Here is a 15,387-nt window from a genome sequence, read left to right as displayed (position 1 = left end):
TGAATAATCAGGAAAGTCCCCAACTATCAATAAGCAACAACTGCCAAATTCACATACTCATCAGATCCTGGCAAACAAATTATGAAAAAATCAATTTGTGTTTTTTGTTATTATTTTGGATAATGTTTTAGAAAGCATTGAACTGTATTTCGTAAACTCTTTTTTGGAAGGTTTAATGGCCCTGAAAAGCGCCTTATTTTATGGAATGGTTCCAATTTAGAAAACTTAGTACTCGTGGTTTTGAAAAAAAACATTTCGAATGCCCTCGATGCCGCCTTGTTCTGGATTTGCCACCAAACCGATGTGGTGTATGGTTTGAATGCGAATGATCGTTACGGAAGGAAGGAAGGAAGGTATTGTATTATAGAGACTTTAAACTTTTGCAGTTCATTCGTCTCTAGCCTTGAGAAAGGCCCTTTGAAAACTCTACTCTACTCTACTCCAGCGCTTCCACCTCCGCCCTCTTGCCTTGAGAAAGGCACTCGATCCCTCGCCGTCCAGCCCGTCCAGCAACGAGGTTGTCCAGTCGGTGTCCACACAAAGAATGATCGTTACGGCAGCGGAGCGGGGATTTTTAAGCTGACTGGCTGGCTCGAGAATTACGCATGTGTGAGACTGCGACCAATGTTTCGTTCATTTTTTTCTTTTTCTGTTCCAATCGTGCTTCATTCTATTTCGCTGCTGCTCTGGTTGCCCGTTTTGGTCGGTACGATTTGAGGAGCACAAAATGGACCAATCAAAAATGGGCACATAGTGCATTTTGACAATGCTTGATATTTCACAATTATTCAATTATTTATCTCAAGAAAAATGAAATGTTATTCGTTATGATAGATGCGTAGATATATTTCCTATCAATTGATGCAAAAACCTTTGCGATCTATTGAGAAATGCTCGAGTTATAAGCGTTCCAAATCTTGCATTTTTTCCTACTTGTTCAGTGCCTAGATTTCCATTTCACCCCCTATATCTTCCGGTTAGACGTAGTCCTACGTCAATAATATATGTCACAAAACTAGCTATCGAACAATTGAAAAATCTCAACCCCTATCTTAACGGAATACCCTCTTTTGATTGGTCGAAATTGACGACACATGCAGCGGTTCCCTAACAGAGACATAAAAACCAAGCTGCCTGGGGAAATCGACATTACAAATACATGAAAGTAGGGGGAGGTTTTGTTCCCACCGAAAGGTGTTCCCTAACAGAGACATCAAAACCATGGTGCCCGGCTGAATTTCGGCCTTACATCGGGGGCATTTTTATATTGCAAGTAAGGTGAGTGATACGATTAATTCGAGCTAATAAAATTTAAATTTGGAACTTTAATGTTGGTTGCTTCGTGAACTTTCATATCAATGACCGATCGTGAAAAATTTAGCACATGTGTAGGTGTAAAATTTTATAAGGTAGCAGTTGTGTTGAAAATGACTTGATATATGAAACGATTTATTTTAATTTTCATAAATAAAAAACAAGGTGTGATCCCGCTTGAGAACCGGTCGTTCGGTATAAGGTGCTTGTTTTGTTGTGTTCATTTTCACCCAAGAAAAGTTTATAGGGCGAGAAAAATTGGAAAAGTGAAGAAATATTAGAAAAAGTGATTTCCCATTTGTTCTACATATAGTATAGAATAGGTGTTGTTAGTCCAATTAAAATTCGCATTGGGTTGAACAAACAGTAAGAAAGGTAAAATCATCGAATAAAGTTACCTTTCACATTTCAAAAATGTTTTCTCTATATTAAAGTGTAAAGTTTTTACTGATGAGAAAAATTGATATTGTCGTTCGGTATTGGTAATAATCTTATATTACATTGGTGAGTTTTTTTTTTCTTTATTTCATCCATACATAACACAGGAGGCATCTCGTCTAGGATTCCAGAGGGCGGTTTTCATCATATCTCGTTCCACTTCGGTATATTTTATCTTATACGCACCATCTAACGACTGCTCACCATCCATTCGGTAAACACTGGTGGAGTTAACAAACAATACCCAACAACCAAACAAAACGGCCCTTTTCAGGGCCACCAAATCATTATCAAAGAGTTTACCGATGTAATTTTTCCAACATATCCAAAATCAACAGATAGTCTAACGGAATCCTACGTCAACTATGCGGTCGTGTCTCGGACACAACCCTCCTGTGACTTTTTTTACGCGGTTTTTTTTGTGCGGTTTTTACGAGGCTTTTTTACGTGGATTTCCCAATTAACGCGGTTTTTTTAAATATCAGTTCAATATAACATCTCTCCCTCAGCTCACATTTCTCACTTATACTCCCTCAGACCATATTACGGTAATTAGTGCTTAGGAGCTTTGCGCTTATGAAATGAAGGAAATTAGTGCCGCACCTTATCACGATACTTACGTGGATTTTAGGTGTTGGGTAACGGGGAGCTACAACGGGACGAGGTTTTTACGGGCAGCGATTCGTTATTGTCTTTCCCTGTCTACTTAGCTCTGGACGGTCCAACAGTGGTACTGCACGTGCATCGGTAGTGAAGTGTACAAATCACAATAGAATCTACTAGCAACAGCAGATGACCTCATTCGTGAGGAAAACCGAACTATAGCAACCAGTAACCAACTAAATTGCATGAAAAAACTACGAGTTTCCGGAAGCAAACAACACTCAACTTGTTACATCCGTTTTACGAAAGGATAGTCCCATTTGATATCTATCGTTAGGTGACATAGTGGTTTCACTCGATAATCCCTAAGGTTAGCCTCAAACCATGGTTCAAAAGCCTGGACTTGAGTCGGGACTTTATTCGCATCTTCTCCCGCCTCATATCCAATCACTGTTCGTTAGACAGCAATCTCTACATTTGTGGCCATGGTTACTACGACATTGAATACGTTGTTTGGTCGTGTGAGCTATATCTTGTCGCCAGATCGAATTTAGAAAACTCCCTTCGGGCCCGAGAAAGGCAGCCCAATGTGCCGGTGAGAGATGATTACATGTCCCAAATATATGTTTTCCTTAAAGCTATCGATCTTCGAGTGTGGTTGTTCTTACATCCTTTTCCCCTCCTTTTCGTCCTTCGCGAGCTATCGATTCCCTTCTTACTAACATTAAAATAAGTTAAATTATTAATACATATTAGAAGTAAGGATAGTTTTAAGAATTCAGTGTGATGTGTGAGTATGAATGTGAATGTGAACATTGTTACAATCTCCTTACATCCCATCCTTTCCCTAAGAAAAATGTGTCACCCTTCTAAACTCGAGACAACCGCGAGTTATCGGTTTCCCATTTTATTAACCATAGAATTAAGGAAACATGTTAATATATTCTAGATAAAATCTAGTTAAGATTTTGGCTCCTTTAAACTTATGTAACTGAGCCTTTAAAATTAAACGAATCAATAATAAAAATAGGTGACATGGTTTTTTATGCGGATTTTCCTATTAACGCGGATTTTCCAATTAACGCGGTTTTTTACGCGAATTTCGGAATTAACGCGGATTTTCCAATTAACGCGGATTTCGGAATAAACGCGGATTTTCCAATTAATGCGGTTTTTTATGAGGTACATATATCCCGCGTAAAAATAACTGGTGGTATATAAATCAAAATATGAAGCTTACTATGACCACTGCTCATAAAGCCATTGAGCATTTATTTGAAAACTTGGCTCATGGCCAATTTCTAGCCCATAGACTATCTCACAACTATGCCGAACATCATACTTTAGTCAGATAGTTGGACGCCGAAGAATAATTTAAGGAAACAGAATAATGATTTGAAATACAAATTTAATAAAATACTAGTACCTATATATGAGCCTTAATAAAAAATATATATTTTGCGAAAAATACAGGTAGCGACTGAAATTGGGTGTATGATATTGAATAAAAAATGTTGGATAGCCGCCACAGCGTTTCCTGGAATAAACAGCAGCAGAAAACAACTGCAACAGAAACGACCGCTCAAAAAATGTAGGTCACGCCGCTACAACATGCAGAAAGATTTTAAAAAATCGAATCGCATTCCTAACAAAAAAATTCATCTTATTGGATGGACAGACGCGAACGATGCAGAAGGTTCAGGATAGTTTTCCAGGGAGTAGCGAAATTTTTTTAATAAAAGCCAGTTTAAATCAGAGCCCAAAACAAAAATTGTTTCATTACTTTATCATAGTTGAATTTGACTATATACGTAGAAGCATTATCAAAATTAGCTACACAGTTCGTTTGACAACACTGCAAGGTTGCAAACACGCTTCATCTCGGTCGCTATTTACGAAGTTAATTGCACCGCGTTTTTTCAATACTTACGAAAAATATTTGGTTCGAGTTGGATAGTTCAACTCCCGACAGCAAATTTAGGCATAAAAATGCCTCCGGGATATCCAATATCCAAATCAGATATGATTACGATAAATCTCTAAATAACCTAACCTCCGTTACTGCTATGAATCCGGAGAGTTCCAAACGTCAAAAAAGGAGTCACTCAGAACTCATGACATCACCATCTACAATTGTCGCCGATGATTCCAAGTCCAACAATACAAACCTGAATACAATGCTCAAGCAAAACAATCGTTTCAGCTTGTTAGAAGATAATGCTTCAGAAGTCAACACAGAAAGGGAAGCAAATAAATCCACTGGAGCCAATGAGCCTAAAAAATCTAGAAGCCCTCCTATTACTATTGCTGACTTAAGCACACGAGATATCCGTGAGTTTTTCTCGTCGCAACATATTCCGCAGGACAAATACCACATGAAGACGGTTAAGAATGGTGTCCAATTGATCATCGGTGATAAGCAAATTTTTCAACAAACAGTCAGCACACTAAAACAAGCCCAAGTTCAATATTACACCTATGTGCCTTCCGAGGAAGTACCAGTGAAGATAGTGCTGTCTGGTTTATCTCTATTCGATCTCGCTGAGTTAAAGAAAGAAGTTATTGATTGTGACATTCATCCCATCGACGTTAAAATACTGTCGGTGAAGAACAACAATGTGGAGGATAATGCTTTGTATCTTCTACATTTCCGTAAGGGGACAGTGAAACTCCAAGAGTTGAGCAAAATCAAAACACTTTTCAACGTCGTCGTTAAGTGGAGATACTTCGTCAAGAAAACTTCAGATGTCGTTCAATGCCATCGTTGCCATCGTTATGGACACGGAAAAAGCCGTTGTAACATGATTCCTCTGTGCGTTAAATGTGGAGAAAAACACGAAACCACCAACTGTAAACTGCCTGCGAAAGCCGCTCTGCAGGAGAAAGACCGTGCAAACCGAGCTCACGTGAAATGTGCCAACTGTAGCGGAAACCATACGGCTAATTTTCGTGGTTGTCCTACCAGATTAGAATATCTGAAGCAGATTGAGGAACGTGCCTCAAAGAATAAGGGACATAATTTGAGCAGAACACCACATCGCAACGAAAGCAATAGAAGTAGTTATCATGATGTCCGATTAGGAAGCTTGGTACAAAGTGATACAAACTTCCAAAAGCACAAACCTCTCTATTCAGATGTCATTCGCAAGCAAAATCAACAGCTACATGGAGAAATAACTTCAGACCTATTCTCAATCTCAGAGTTCCTCTGTTTGGCACGTGACATGTTTCAGAGACTGCAAGGGTGCAGAAATAAACAGCAACAATTTCTAGCTCTATCGGAGCTTATGATCAAATTTATCTATAATGACTGACCAGCTCAAACTTAGAATGCTTAATTGGAACGGTAGATCAATTCTTCGTAAGCAACTAGAATATTTCGAATTTTTAAACCGTCATAACATCGATGTGTTACAGAAACCTGGCTGAGACCATCAAACTCTTTCTTTCACTCGAACTACCATAGCCTTCGCTCAGATAGATTGCGAGAGGACACTGACAGGGGTGGTGGAGTCATGCTTAATATTAGAAAAGGACTGATTTTCAAACAAATCGACATCAACACAAAGGTCATCGAAACATGCGGAATTCTTTTGAACGATAATGGCACTGCAATAAAGATCGTTGTTGCTTACTTCCCGGGAGCTAGACGTAGGAACGAATGGCATCAGTTTCGCAACGATCTATGGTTGCTTACCCAAGATGATATCCCTACGTTCATAATAGGGGACTTGAACGCTCGCAGTCGTCAATGGAATTGCCACCGAAGTAACAAAGCTGGAACTCAACTCACTCAAGTGATGTCTGCAAGAAATTATTACATCCACGTACCAGATACACCAACATATCATCCAACAGGAAGAGGTAGATCATCTACACTAGACCTGACCTTATCTAACAATCTTGTGGACATGACAAATCCAGTGGTTCATAATGAACTGTCTTCGGACCATATGCCTGTTATATTTACGATTGATTCAAGGATTCCGTTTATACCAGTTGTGAAAACGACATACTGCTATTCCCGTGCCAACTGGCCAAGATACCAAAGAATTATTAACAACAGTTTCGATCTTAATGCCCCAATAATCACGGAACTCAATGATCCGGCATCAATAGATGCTGCCATAGAAAATGTTTCTTCCACTATTCTGAATGCAGAAACCATAACCGTACCGAAAGTTCCAATTCGGTCCCACGATGTTCCAGAAATCACGCCATATACGAAAGCATTAATCAGCCTCCGAAATCGTCGTAGGCGACAATGGATCAGAACAAAAGATCCTTTTTTCAAGGCCATCGTAGAATCTCTCAACAATCGGATCCGTGAAGAATGTGCAAAGACGCGTTTCCAGAAATTCAGTGAAACACTGAATACATTAGAACTTAGAGATGATAAGCTATGGAAAATAACACGTGCTCTTTGTGAAAATTGCAAGTATAGTCCCCCACTGAATAACGATGGACTCCTGATAGCGTCTCCTTATTCCAAAGCAGAGGTTTTAGCTGAGAATTTCTTGAAAGCGCATAACAACACTCTAGAAACCGATCTTCGAACTTCTAATGCGGTTGCGGACTCGATCCGTCATATTAGCGAACTATCAAACCCTTTTGACACCTCATATCTGGTGAGACCAAAAGAAATAAAACAGCTTGTGAGACTCTTGAAAAACAAAAAATCCCCCGGTTATGACAAAATCCGCAATCAATTGATGAAACGCCTGCCACGTAAGGCTCTGATTTTCCTAGCAAAAATATTCACAGCAAGCTTACGTATTTGCTATTTTCCGGATGCCTGGAAACATGCTGTTATTATTGCGATCCCAAAACCTGGAAAAGATGTAACAAATCCAGCGAACTTCAGACCCATCAGCTTGCTCTCAACCCTAAGCAAGCTTTTAGAACGTATAATTCTAACACGAGTAGAGCGACATTGTGAGGCGGCTCAAGTGATTCCTGATCAACAATTTGGATTCAAGCGGAGACACTCTACGAACCATCAACTGTTTCGGCTAATAAAAGACGTTATATCTGGTTTTGGTTCCAAGAAATCCTCGGGAATGCTGCCTTTAGATGTTGAAAAGGCGTATGATTCCGTTTGGCAGGAGGCCATACTTCATAAAATGGTTGTCTCAGGATTTCCAATTCAACTCATCAAAATTATCAAATCGTTCGTCAAAAATCGCAGTTTCCAAGTAATGGTCGATGGGATACTTTCTGAAATGAGAAGCATACCATATGGAGTACCACAAGGCTCAGTTTTAAGCCCAACACTTTATAATATTTTTACAGCTGACATAGTTATGATTGATGGTGTCCAGTACTACATATTTGCAGACGATACCGCATTCTTGTCCACCGATTCAGATCCGGATATAATTATAAACAATCTACAAGCCGCTCAAAATGCCGTGGACGAGTTCCAAAAAAAATGGAAAGTGAAAATCAATCCTACCAAAACCCAGGCAATCTTTTTCACAAATCGACGAAACTCGAGATTCCTCCCGAATCGTGGTGTTGTTACTTGCGGGCACGAAGTAGAATGGTCCAAAGACGTAACATATTTAGGACTATACCTGGATAAAAAACTAAAATTTGGAGTTCACATCCAGAAATCACTGCAAAAATGCGATAGACTTGTCAAAAGTTTATATCCACTGATCTGTCGTCATTCCCGCTTGAGCATTGTCAATAAACTTCTGTTGTACAAAGCTATAATTCATCCAATCATCACCTATGGTTTCCCAGCATGGTGCAACTGTGCAAGAACTCATCGCAAGAAACTACAAATCAAACAAAATCGTTTACTGAAAATGATGTTAAACTTAGACCCCTTCCATCCGACCGAGGATCTTCATAGACTAGCAGGAATCAGTCAACTCGATGACTGGATACGCAGTCTGTTGCCTAAATTCTGGACAAGCTGCAACTCATCTCCGAACCCCTTACTGCATAACATCTCTCCATCTCTGATGTGATTTTTTACTTTTTATAACTTGTAAAGGTTTTTTATGTAACTTAGTTTTCCTTTAATGTTAATTTTGCACACTAATACTTAAGATAACCATCATATTGAGGAAGATTCATATACTGTTGAAAGGAATTCCAAATCTCAGTTAAAGAAAAACAAATTTTGAATATGTTTAATGTAATGAATAAAAAAAAAATTAGCTACCGAACACCCTGTATATTGGTTTAACCATTCACTCCAAATTGGGCAAGACTAAGACGTTTCAACAATTTTTTTCTGCAAGAAACAAACCATAACCACATAAATTCTTACTCGAACCAAGTAAGTCCACAAACAACAAATAATGCGTATATGGCCAGACAAAAATATTACACACCTCGTTTCCTTCCTCATCGAACAATTGCGTCGGTTCCAGTGGTTGATCCTGGAGCTTTTTCCACATAAGCTGTGCCGCCTGGCGTTTAGCGATTTTTTTGCTCTTGCCTTTACCCACTTCGCGATACTTCAACACCGAGCACGCAATCGTAAACTGACGTTCATGGGGCAACCCAATTTCCGTCTCAGTCTCGTAGGTTGGTGGTGGCCAGCGGCGTGCCATGCACATTTCCTGCAACCATCCGATGGGATTGCCGGCAAGTTCTTCCTCAGCTCCACTAAGGTTTCTGCACTCGGAAAAGAACACACAATGACCGTGAATGCTTTAACTACCTTATATTAAACGTCGTACTCGGCCTTAATAGGGATCGTTCCGTTGTGCTGCTGCTCATTGAAAGAATTTCCACTCAGTTTATCGATCAAAGCCTGTGCGGCAGCGTGTTTGGCTTCCTTCTTGGACTTACCCGTGCCCATGGCTGGAAACGAGAAATATTATCATTCCGTTTTATCAAGTGGGTCCGCTATCGACTAACCGTCTTTATCTTGATACGACACTCGATAGCGGAATGTAGGCTCGTGCACTGCCCCTTCCACCTGCATCAGATCGTATTGCGGAGTGAGACCTCGACGGCTTAGCAGCTCCTGCAGTACCGAAATCGGGGTCTTCATGTTATTCGCACTAGTCAACTCCATCTTCAAAGCTTCCTCAATTGGGAGGGCATCTTGCTTGGTGGTCGTAGCGCCTTTCTTCCAGCCCCTGGCAGGCCGTTTCGCTTGTGCATTGCCCAGCGGGGGATTATTCTCTATTAGAGAGGACAAATTTTCCGGTTCGGGAAGGTCAGATTGGCTCATCTAGAAAGTAAAAAATGAAACGCAAATTCAATTAAAGTGTCATCCTTTTTGCTGAATTGCGCCATATCGATCGTTTTGCAAACATTCGACTAGGAAATCAATACCAAGGTACTAATAAGAACGTACGATTTTATGCGCAAATTTTTACTCATTATTGAAAATGTATTTCACTGTATTGAAATATGATTTTTCTACAAGAAAAAACAGTTAGCCCCTAATGCGATTAACAGCTCTTTTTTCTTTACAGTAAATTTTGGAAATTCCACCGGTGCCGCCATTATGAAATTTTCACTCAACATAAACCGGGTCCATTTATGAAAATTACACATTTGAATAGCATTATTACATACTTTGAAACTAGCTGCGCCAAATTACACAATCTTCGTTTAAAATAAAGCTGAACTTGAGCTTGAACTGAAGAAATATTAGATATTTTTCACCAGACTTGCAAAATGTGACCGTGCGCAATGTTTGAGAAAATTCAATTGACAAACGGTTGTATTGACCCAGCTGTTCTATTTTACTGTGTGTCCTGCGAATTGGTATTATCACGAATGAACCACACGATCACAGTATACACTCCGGAAAAAGAAAACAAATATGTAATAATTAGTACAATACTGAAAGGGGTGGCGATCTGGCGTAGAGGTAACATCCATACCTCTCACGCAGAGATCACTAGTTCAATTCTCCCAAAAATGGAAGTAAAAGTGACGAACCAGCCGAAATGGGTTGAAAGTCACTATAATAGAGAAAAAAACCTACAATACTGTTTTACCCAGCCGGGTGCTATGATTGGTGCTAGGATCGGTAGCAAAATCTCAAGCAGAACTGTCAGTGGGATACCCAATTCATGTGAAAACAAAGGGAAAATGTCAGTGGGATACTCGATATGTTAACTCCTGTCAGTTCAATAGGGGTTCTCTAAAGACGTGGTTTTACCGGCTTCGAAACAGTTTTGAAAAAGTTGAAACATTCCCCTCTATTTCGGAATCCAATTCAGATTTGAAATTAGCACACTATTGCATTCTGTGATTCTATCGAGTCAAATACGATCGGGTTGAGCAAATGCGGTCCACCTTGCCACACAATTTAACACCGTGATGCATAACGGTGAAGTGAGAACGGTAAAGACGCGTCCACATTACGCCAATCGGCCTTGGCCGCTCGGTAAAGCCGGCTAAATGTGGACGTACCGCCCGGGCTTGCCGACGTGCCGAATACCGACTCGAATCAAACCGAACCCAACCCGAAACAAGTGGGTCCGGTTCGAGAAAGTCGAACCAAAACAAAACGAAGAAAATTAGCGTTGACGACATAGTGCTTCGTGTGTTCGTGACGGCCTCGTGCATCCGATGGGATTTCGGCTTCGTGCACTCGATGGGGCGTCCACATTACATAACGAACCGAATATGTCGCCTGGTACAGGCCGATCGGCATCATTCGGCATAATGTGGACGCGCCTTAATGGATTTTCGGGTGGACTAAACACGCTTTTTCGTATCAAATATAGTAAGGCGTCGTGTACAAATTACGAAACGCGAAAAGGGTGAAGGGGGGGGGGTTACTTACTGTGTATTAGAGATAGGAAATTGCGTAACGTAGGGGAGGGTCTATAATCCGGATTTTTAGAGTTACGTAATTTTTGCCCGACGCCTAACACATTTTCTGCAAGCGTTGAAAATAAAATTGACCTAAAACTATGTATGATAATGATAAAATTTAGCGGAAATACTTCAACATGAAATAATTGGGTAAATGACTGGACAACGTATTCTAAGTAGTCTTGCCAAACGTGCAGATTCATCTGAGAAGGTAAAGATTTTTTCGATTTCTTGGTACATATTCTGTAGGGCACAGATTACAAATTTTTGTCCTAAGGTACAGATATGTACATATTTTTAGGTGTACAATTTGTGACTTGTGGCGCTGATTATTGATGAGAAAGATATCCGATTTTAATGATTCGATCTGATATCATGGACAGACATACAGCTGTACTAGCGTTGTACGTGTACAGCGTTGTACAGGTACCATCGTACCATGACAGACATACTTTGGTTGTACACTGTACCACATGTCAAACTGACAATCAGATTTTTTCCGATTTTCACCACATATTTCAATGAAAAAGGTTTTTATTTAGCGTTCAAACTTTCAAACATAACAAACTAGTTTAAAATCTGGGTTAATAACTCAAGAGAAAGTCAATGAAAAGAACGTTTATCAAGTGATTTGATTCTGCTTGTTCATGCTACCCCTAACCGTCTATGGCGCTGCGCACAGTACAACTGTAGCCATGTACAGCGGTAAAACAGGTCGGTACAGGTACAGCGATTGTACCGAGTTGCTTGCATGGTTCTAGCGCTGTACATGGTGACAGACATACAATTTTCGAAGTACAACGGTAGTACAGCTGTATGTCTGTCATAAGTATGAGACTGATGAAATGTAAACTTCCAGAAAATTTGTCAATCTAACAAGTATTGGAAGCGTTTCTAGTTTCCCATCGTAATGTTTTGTTTTTTGGAAGAGTTGGAAAACGAATACTGTGCCCTAAAAGTAATATTGTTCCGCAATGACACCACTGTTACAGGAAACATTAATTTGCGCGAATGGTGGATAAAAATCAGATGCCTGAAACCCATTAATGGTTCCCTCTCATTTTCAGGGCTTCGATGCGTCGTTTTTTTATATTATTAGAACTGTCGAGAGTTTATTTTCTAGTTATTGCAATGACGAAGCTACAGTGACCGGCTTGAAGAAAAATCCACCTTCAATATAAATCAAAATTTGAACGAAACTTATATGTTTTTAAAATATTCTTGATCTTAATTAATGATATAGAAGAATAAAACTCCGAAGCTAATTCTTCAATAAAAATATCGTTGTTTTCTTGTTCAAAAATGAAAATTATGAATTTTGTTCTTCAAACAGTAGTTTGCATGTAATGGCAAAATAAAAATAACTATCGTAGGATATTCTATTATGAATTTATCATTGGTGCACTTCTCTGTTTTGTCATTTCAGTGCTACACCTATCTTTCAGTGCTACACCTCTCACTACACCTATTCTTCTTCTTCAATGGTACTAACGTTCCTAGAGGAACTTCGCCGTCTCAACGTAGTATTACTTGCGTAATTTTTATTAGTACTTAGTTGAGATTTCTATGCCAAATAACACGCTTCGAATGCATTCTGAGTGGCAAGCTCTAGAATACGCGTGATCACAGTGCAAGTCGGAGGAAATTTCTTTGACGAAAAATTCCCCCGACCAGAACGGAAATCGAACCCGAACACCCGGCATGTTAGTTATGACGCTAACCACTCGGCCAAGGGAGAACTCTCACTACACCTATACACCTATTAGAATTGTGAACTTCTTGTGACCTCTAGTAGATCCGAAATCTTATTGTGCCTGATTTCAAACATAATGAATCTCAACTGTTGATGTTTGAGAAGTATGGAGTAGCCGTAGAGCCGTGCCGTGGATGATAGATATCAAAACACAAAAGTGTACATGGACGAACAATCTGATCATCCGTGAGATCAAAAAAGATCCACGCCGTTTTTCATATCACCAAGAACTCTTCTTGAAAGGTGTCATCTGGTCGGACGGGTCAAAGTTCGAACTGTTCATTAAGAAACGTTGACTAAGAATTTGAGCGATTAGCGATGATATCCATCCAACAATGAATTATGGTGGGAATATTATGGGATTATGAAGGCAGAATATGCGAAAACTTTGAAGAATCGATTCTGAAATTGGAACTAGAAGATGATTACACCTTCCAGTAGGCTAACGATTCAAAAACTACGGTGAAAAAACCGTTTCCAACACAATTAAATTTTTTTGAGCAATTCTCGACAACAAGGTGAACAAAACAGGTATGACAAACAAACAAACCTACTTCGCAGCTCTGTAAAAGATTTGGGACGATTTGGGCCCCATTTCACCTCCGAACCTTCGTTGATAGCATGCCGAAGCGTTTGCAATTCGTACCAATGGAAACCAATGGTGGTCATATTATCTACTAAATATTTGTTTGCATTCATTTTTGTTTATTTATTTTGTTGTTGTTGAAAATATGAAATGGTGTCTTACTAACTGAACTACGTATTGAGTAAAACGTTTGTTACTTTTATAAAAACCAACATTTTTTTCTTGCAAAATGAGCTTTTTAGTTTTATTTCCCTAAACCATACATCATTTGATTTTATGTTTATTATAAGATCGTCTTTTCAGCCTTACTTCTTACCATAGTCCATCGCTTGAAACCCGAATACGGCCTATAATCCTTTGCATCAGTTGTTTTTCCCTTTCTCAGCAGTCAAATTCCTTTTCACTTGAACAGTGCCACCTTTCTTTCTCAGGTTACCTTTCACCACTATTCCTTCTTGAGAACCAGAGTGACGCCATTGTCGTTGTACCACATTTTGGTTCAGCTAATGAAGGAGTGTTCAATCCGGAATTTTCATTGCCAACCTACTCCTATTTGCATATGAAACCGGATTTTTGCATTAAAAATACACCCTTATTCTGGGCCTTATGGTTTAAAAACATATTCAAAGAAATGATCATTGGAAGCTGAATTTTGCCTCTCTTTGGCTATTTATAACTACCTCGGAAACAAATCTTCATTTTTTTAACCAAACCAGCCTTCGCGACATTTTTGCACATTTTCTTTCGAATTGAAATGGTGCCTAGCGTGAGTGCGTGTCTCATCGATGAAAACGAATGGTAATTAGTATGTAGTGGTAGTAGTGGACTACCATCCGGTCAATATTGTCCAGTCATTTTCCATCCTCTCTTCTGTCCGTTTTCTGTGTTCACTGTCCGCACTGTCTATTTTTATTTTTCCTCTTCCATTCTCTCATTCTCTACAGTAACCAGAAGAGGCCAAGACTGAATAAACCGTATGCTGTAGTTGATCCTAACCGACTCAACCGTTTCCCCCGATGTGACGGGATATTATTATCAAGAAAAAAAAACTGTTGTCTTTTCTGATATTCCGATCATTTTTGGAGTATAGTACGGTCCAATTAGTTCAATTGTTTTTTATATTGTTCACTTTTAACAGTTTCACTGGTTTTCAGAAGGTCGCACTACATTACACCTCACTAGTTTTCAGAAAATACACAACATTCTCGCCTTTCCGAAGCGATAAAGCCTTGCGGTCAAACCTTCCAGGCTTCAACATTTTTCCCTTGGTTATTAGACGCTGGGAAACAGTTGATTGCTTAACATCCAGTTATTCTGCGAATTGTTGTTACGTTTGGTATTCGTCCAACAATGTGTGCAATTTGGCGTTTTCAAACATTTTCGGTGAATTTCTATGTTCCACGTTCCTCACATCAAAATTTCCATTTTCATACATTTCGAACCATTCATAACGTTGCAGCTTGCAGCAGACTCACATTTGACACCCATCCAAAGGTTATATTTGGATTTAGAATGGAATCGAAATGATATGTCTCTTTCGTGGAAATTGAGCCAAGCTAAAGTCGATCATTACTATTCGTCGAAGGCCTCCCAATCCATGGTGGGATAGCCAATGTTCCAAGCTTTATCAGGATAAATCGAACGCATTCAAAGCTTTTCGGAAACGTGGAACCCCTGAAAATTTTCAGACGTATTTGGACCTTGAAAATCAATTTAAAAACTTGATCAAAGGGAAAAAACGTGCTTATTGGCGAAATTTCGTGGGAGGTTTGTCACGAGAAACGTCAATGAAAAAATTATGGAAAGTGGCTCGAAACATGAGAAATCGCTCTTCATCCAATGAAAGCGAGGAATATTCACATCGATGGATTTTGAATTTTGCACGGAAGGT

General features: G+C 39.4%; 1 protein-coding gene across 2 annotated transcripts in view; it reads right to left on the bottom strand.

The window, feature by feature from the left end:
* The window catches only part of LOC129776220 (interferon-inducible double-stranded RNA-dependent protein kinase activator A homolog), a 36,081-nt gene extending 26,018 nt beyond the window's left edge, over positions 1–10,063 (bottom strand). For both annotated transcript variants that reach the window (XM_055781734.1, XM_055781735.1), the window contains exons 1-4: positions 9,904–10,063; positions 9,235–9,553; positions 9,054–9,177; positions 8,703–8,988 (exon numbers count right to left, since the gene is read on the bottom strand). In XM_055781734.1, coding sequence (XP_055637709.1) covers positions 8,703–8,988; positions 9,054–9,177; positions 9,235–9,553 — 729 coding nt within the window. In that variant the 5' untranslated portion in view covers positions 9,904–10,063. The remainder of the gene's footprint in view (positions 1–8,702; positions 8,989–9,053; positions 9,178–9,234; positions 9,554–9,903) is intronic.
* Positions 10,064–15,387: the final 5,324 nt, after the last annotated feature.

This window comes from Toxorhynchites rutilus, chromosome 3, assembly GCF_029784135.1.
Source record: "Toxorhynchites rutilus septentrionalis strain SRP chromosome 3, ASM2978413v1, whole genome shotgun sequence".
NCBI lineage: Eukaryota > Metazoa > Arthropoda > Insecta > Diptera > Culicidae > Toxorhynchites > Toxorhynchites rutilus.
Note: the sequence above shows the minus strand (reverse complement) of the source record. Positions and strands in the feature narration are given on the sequence as shown.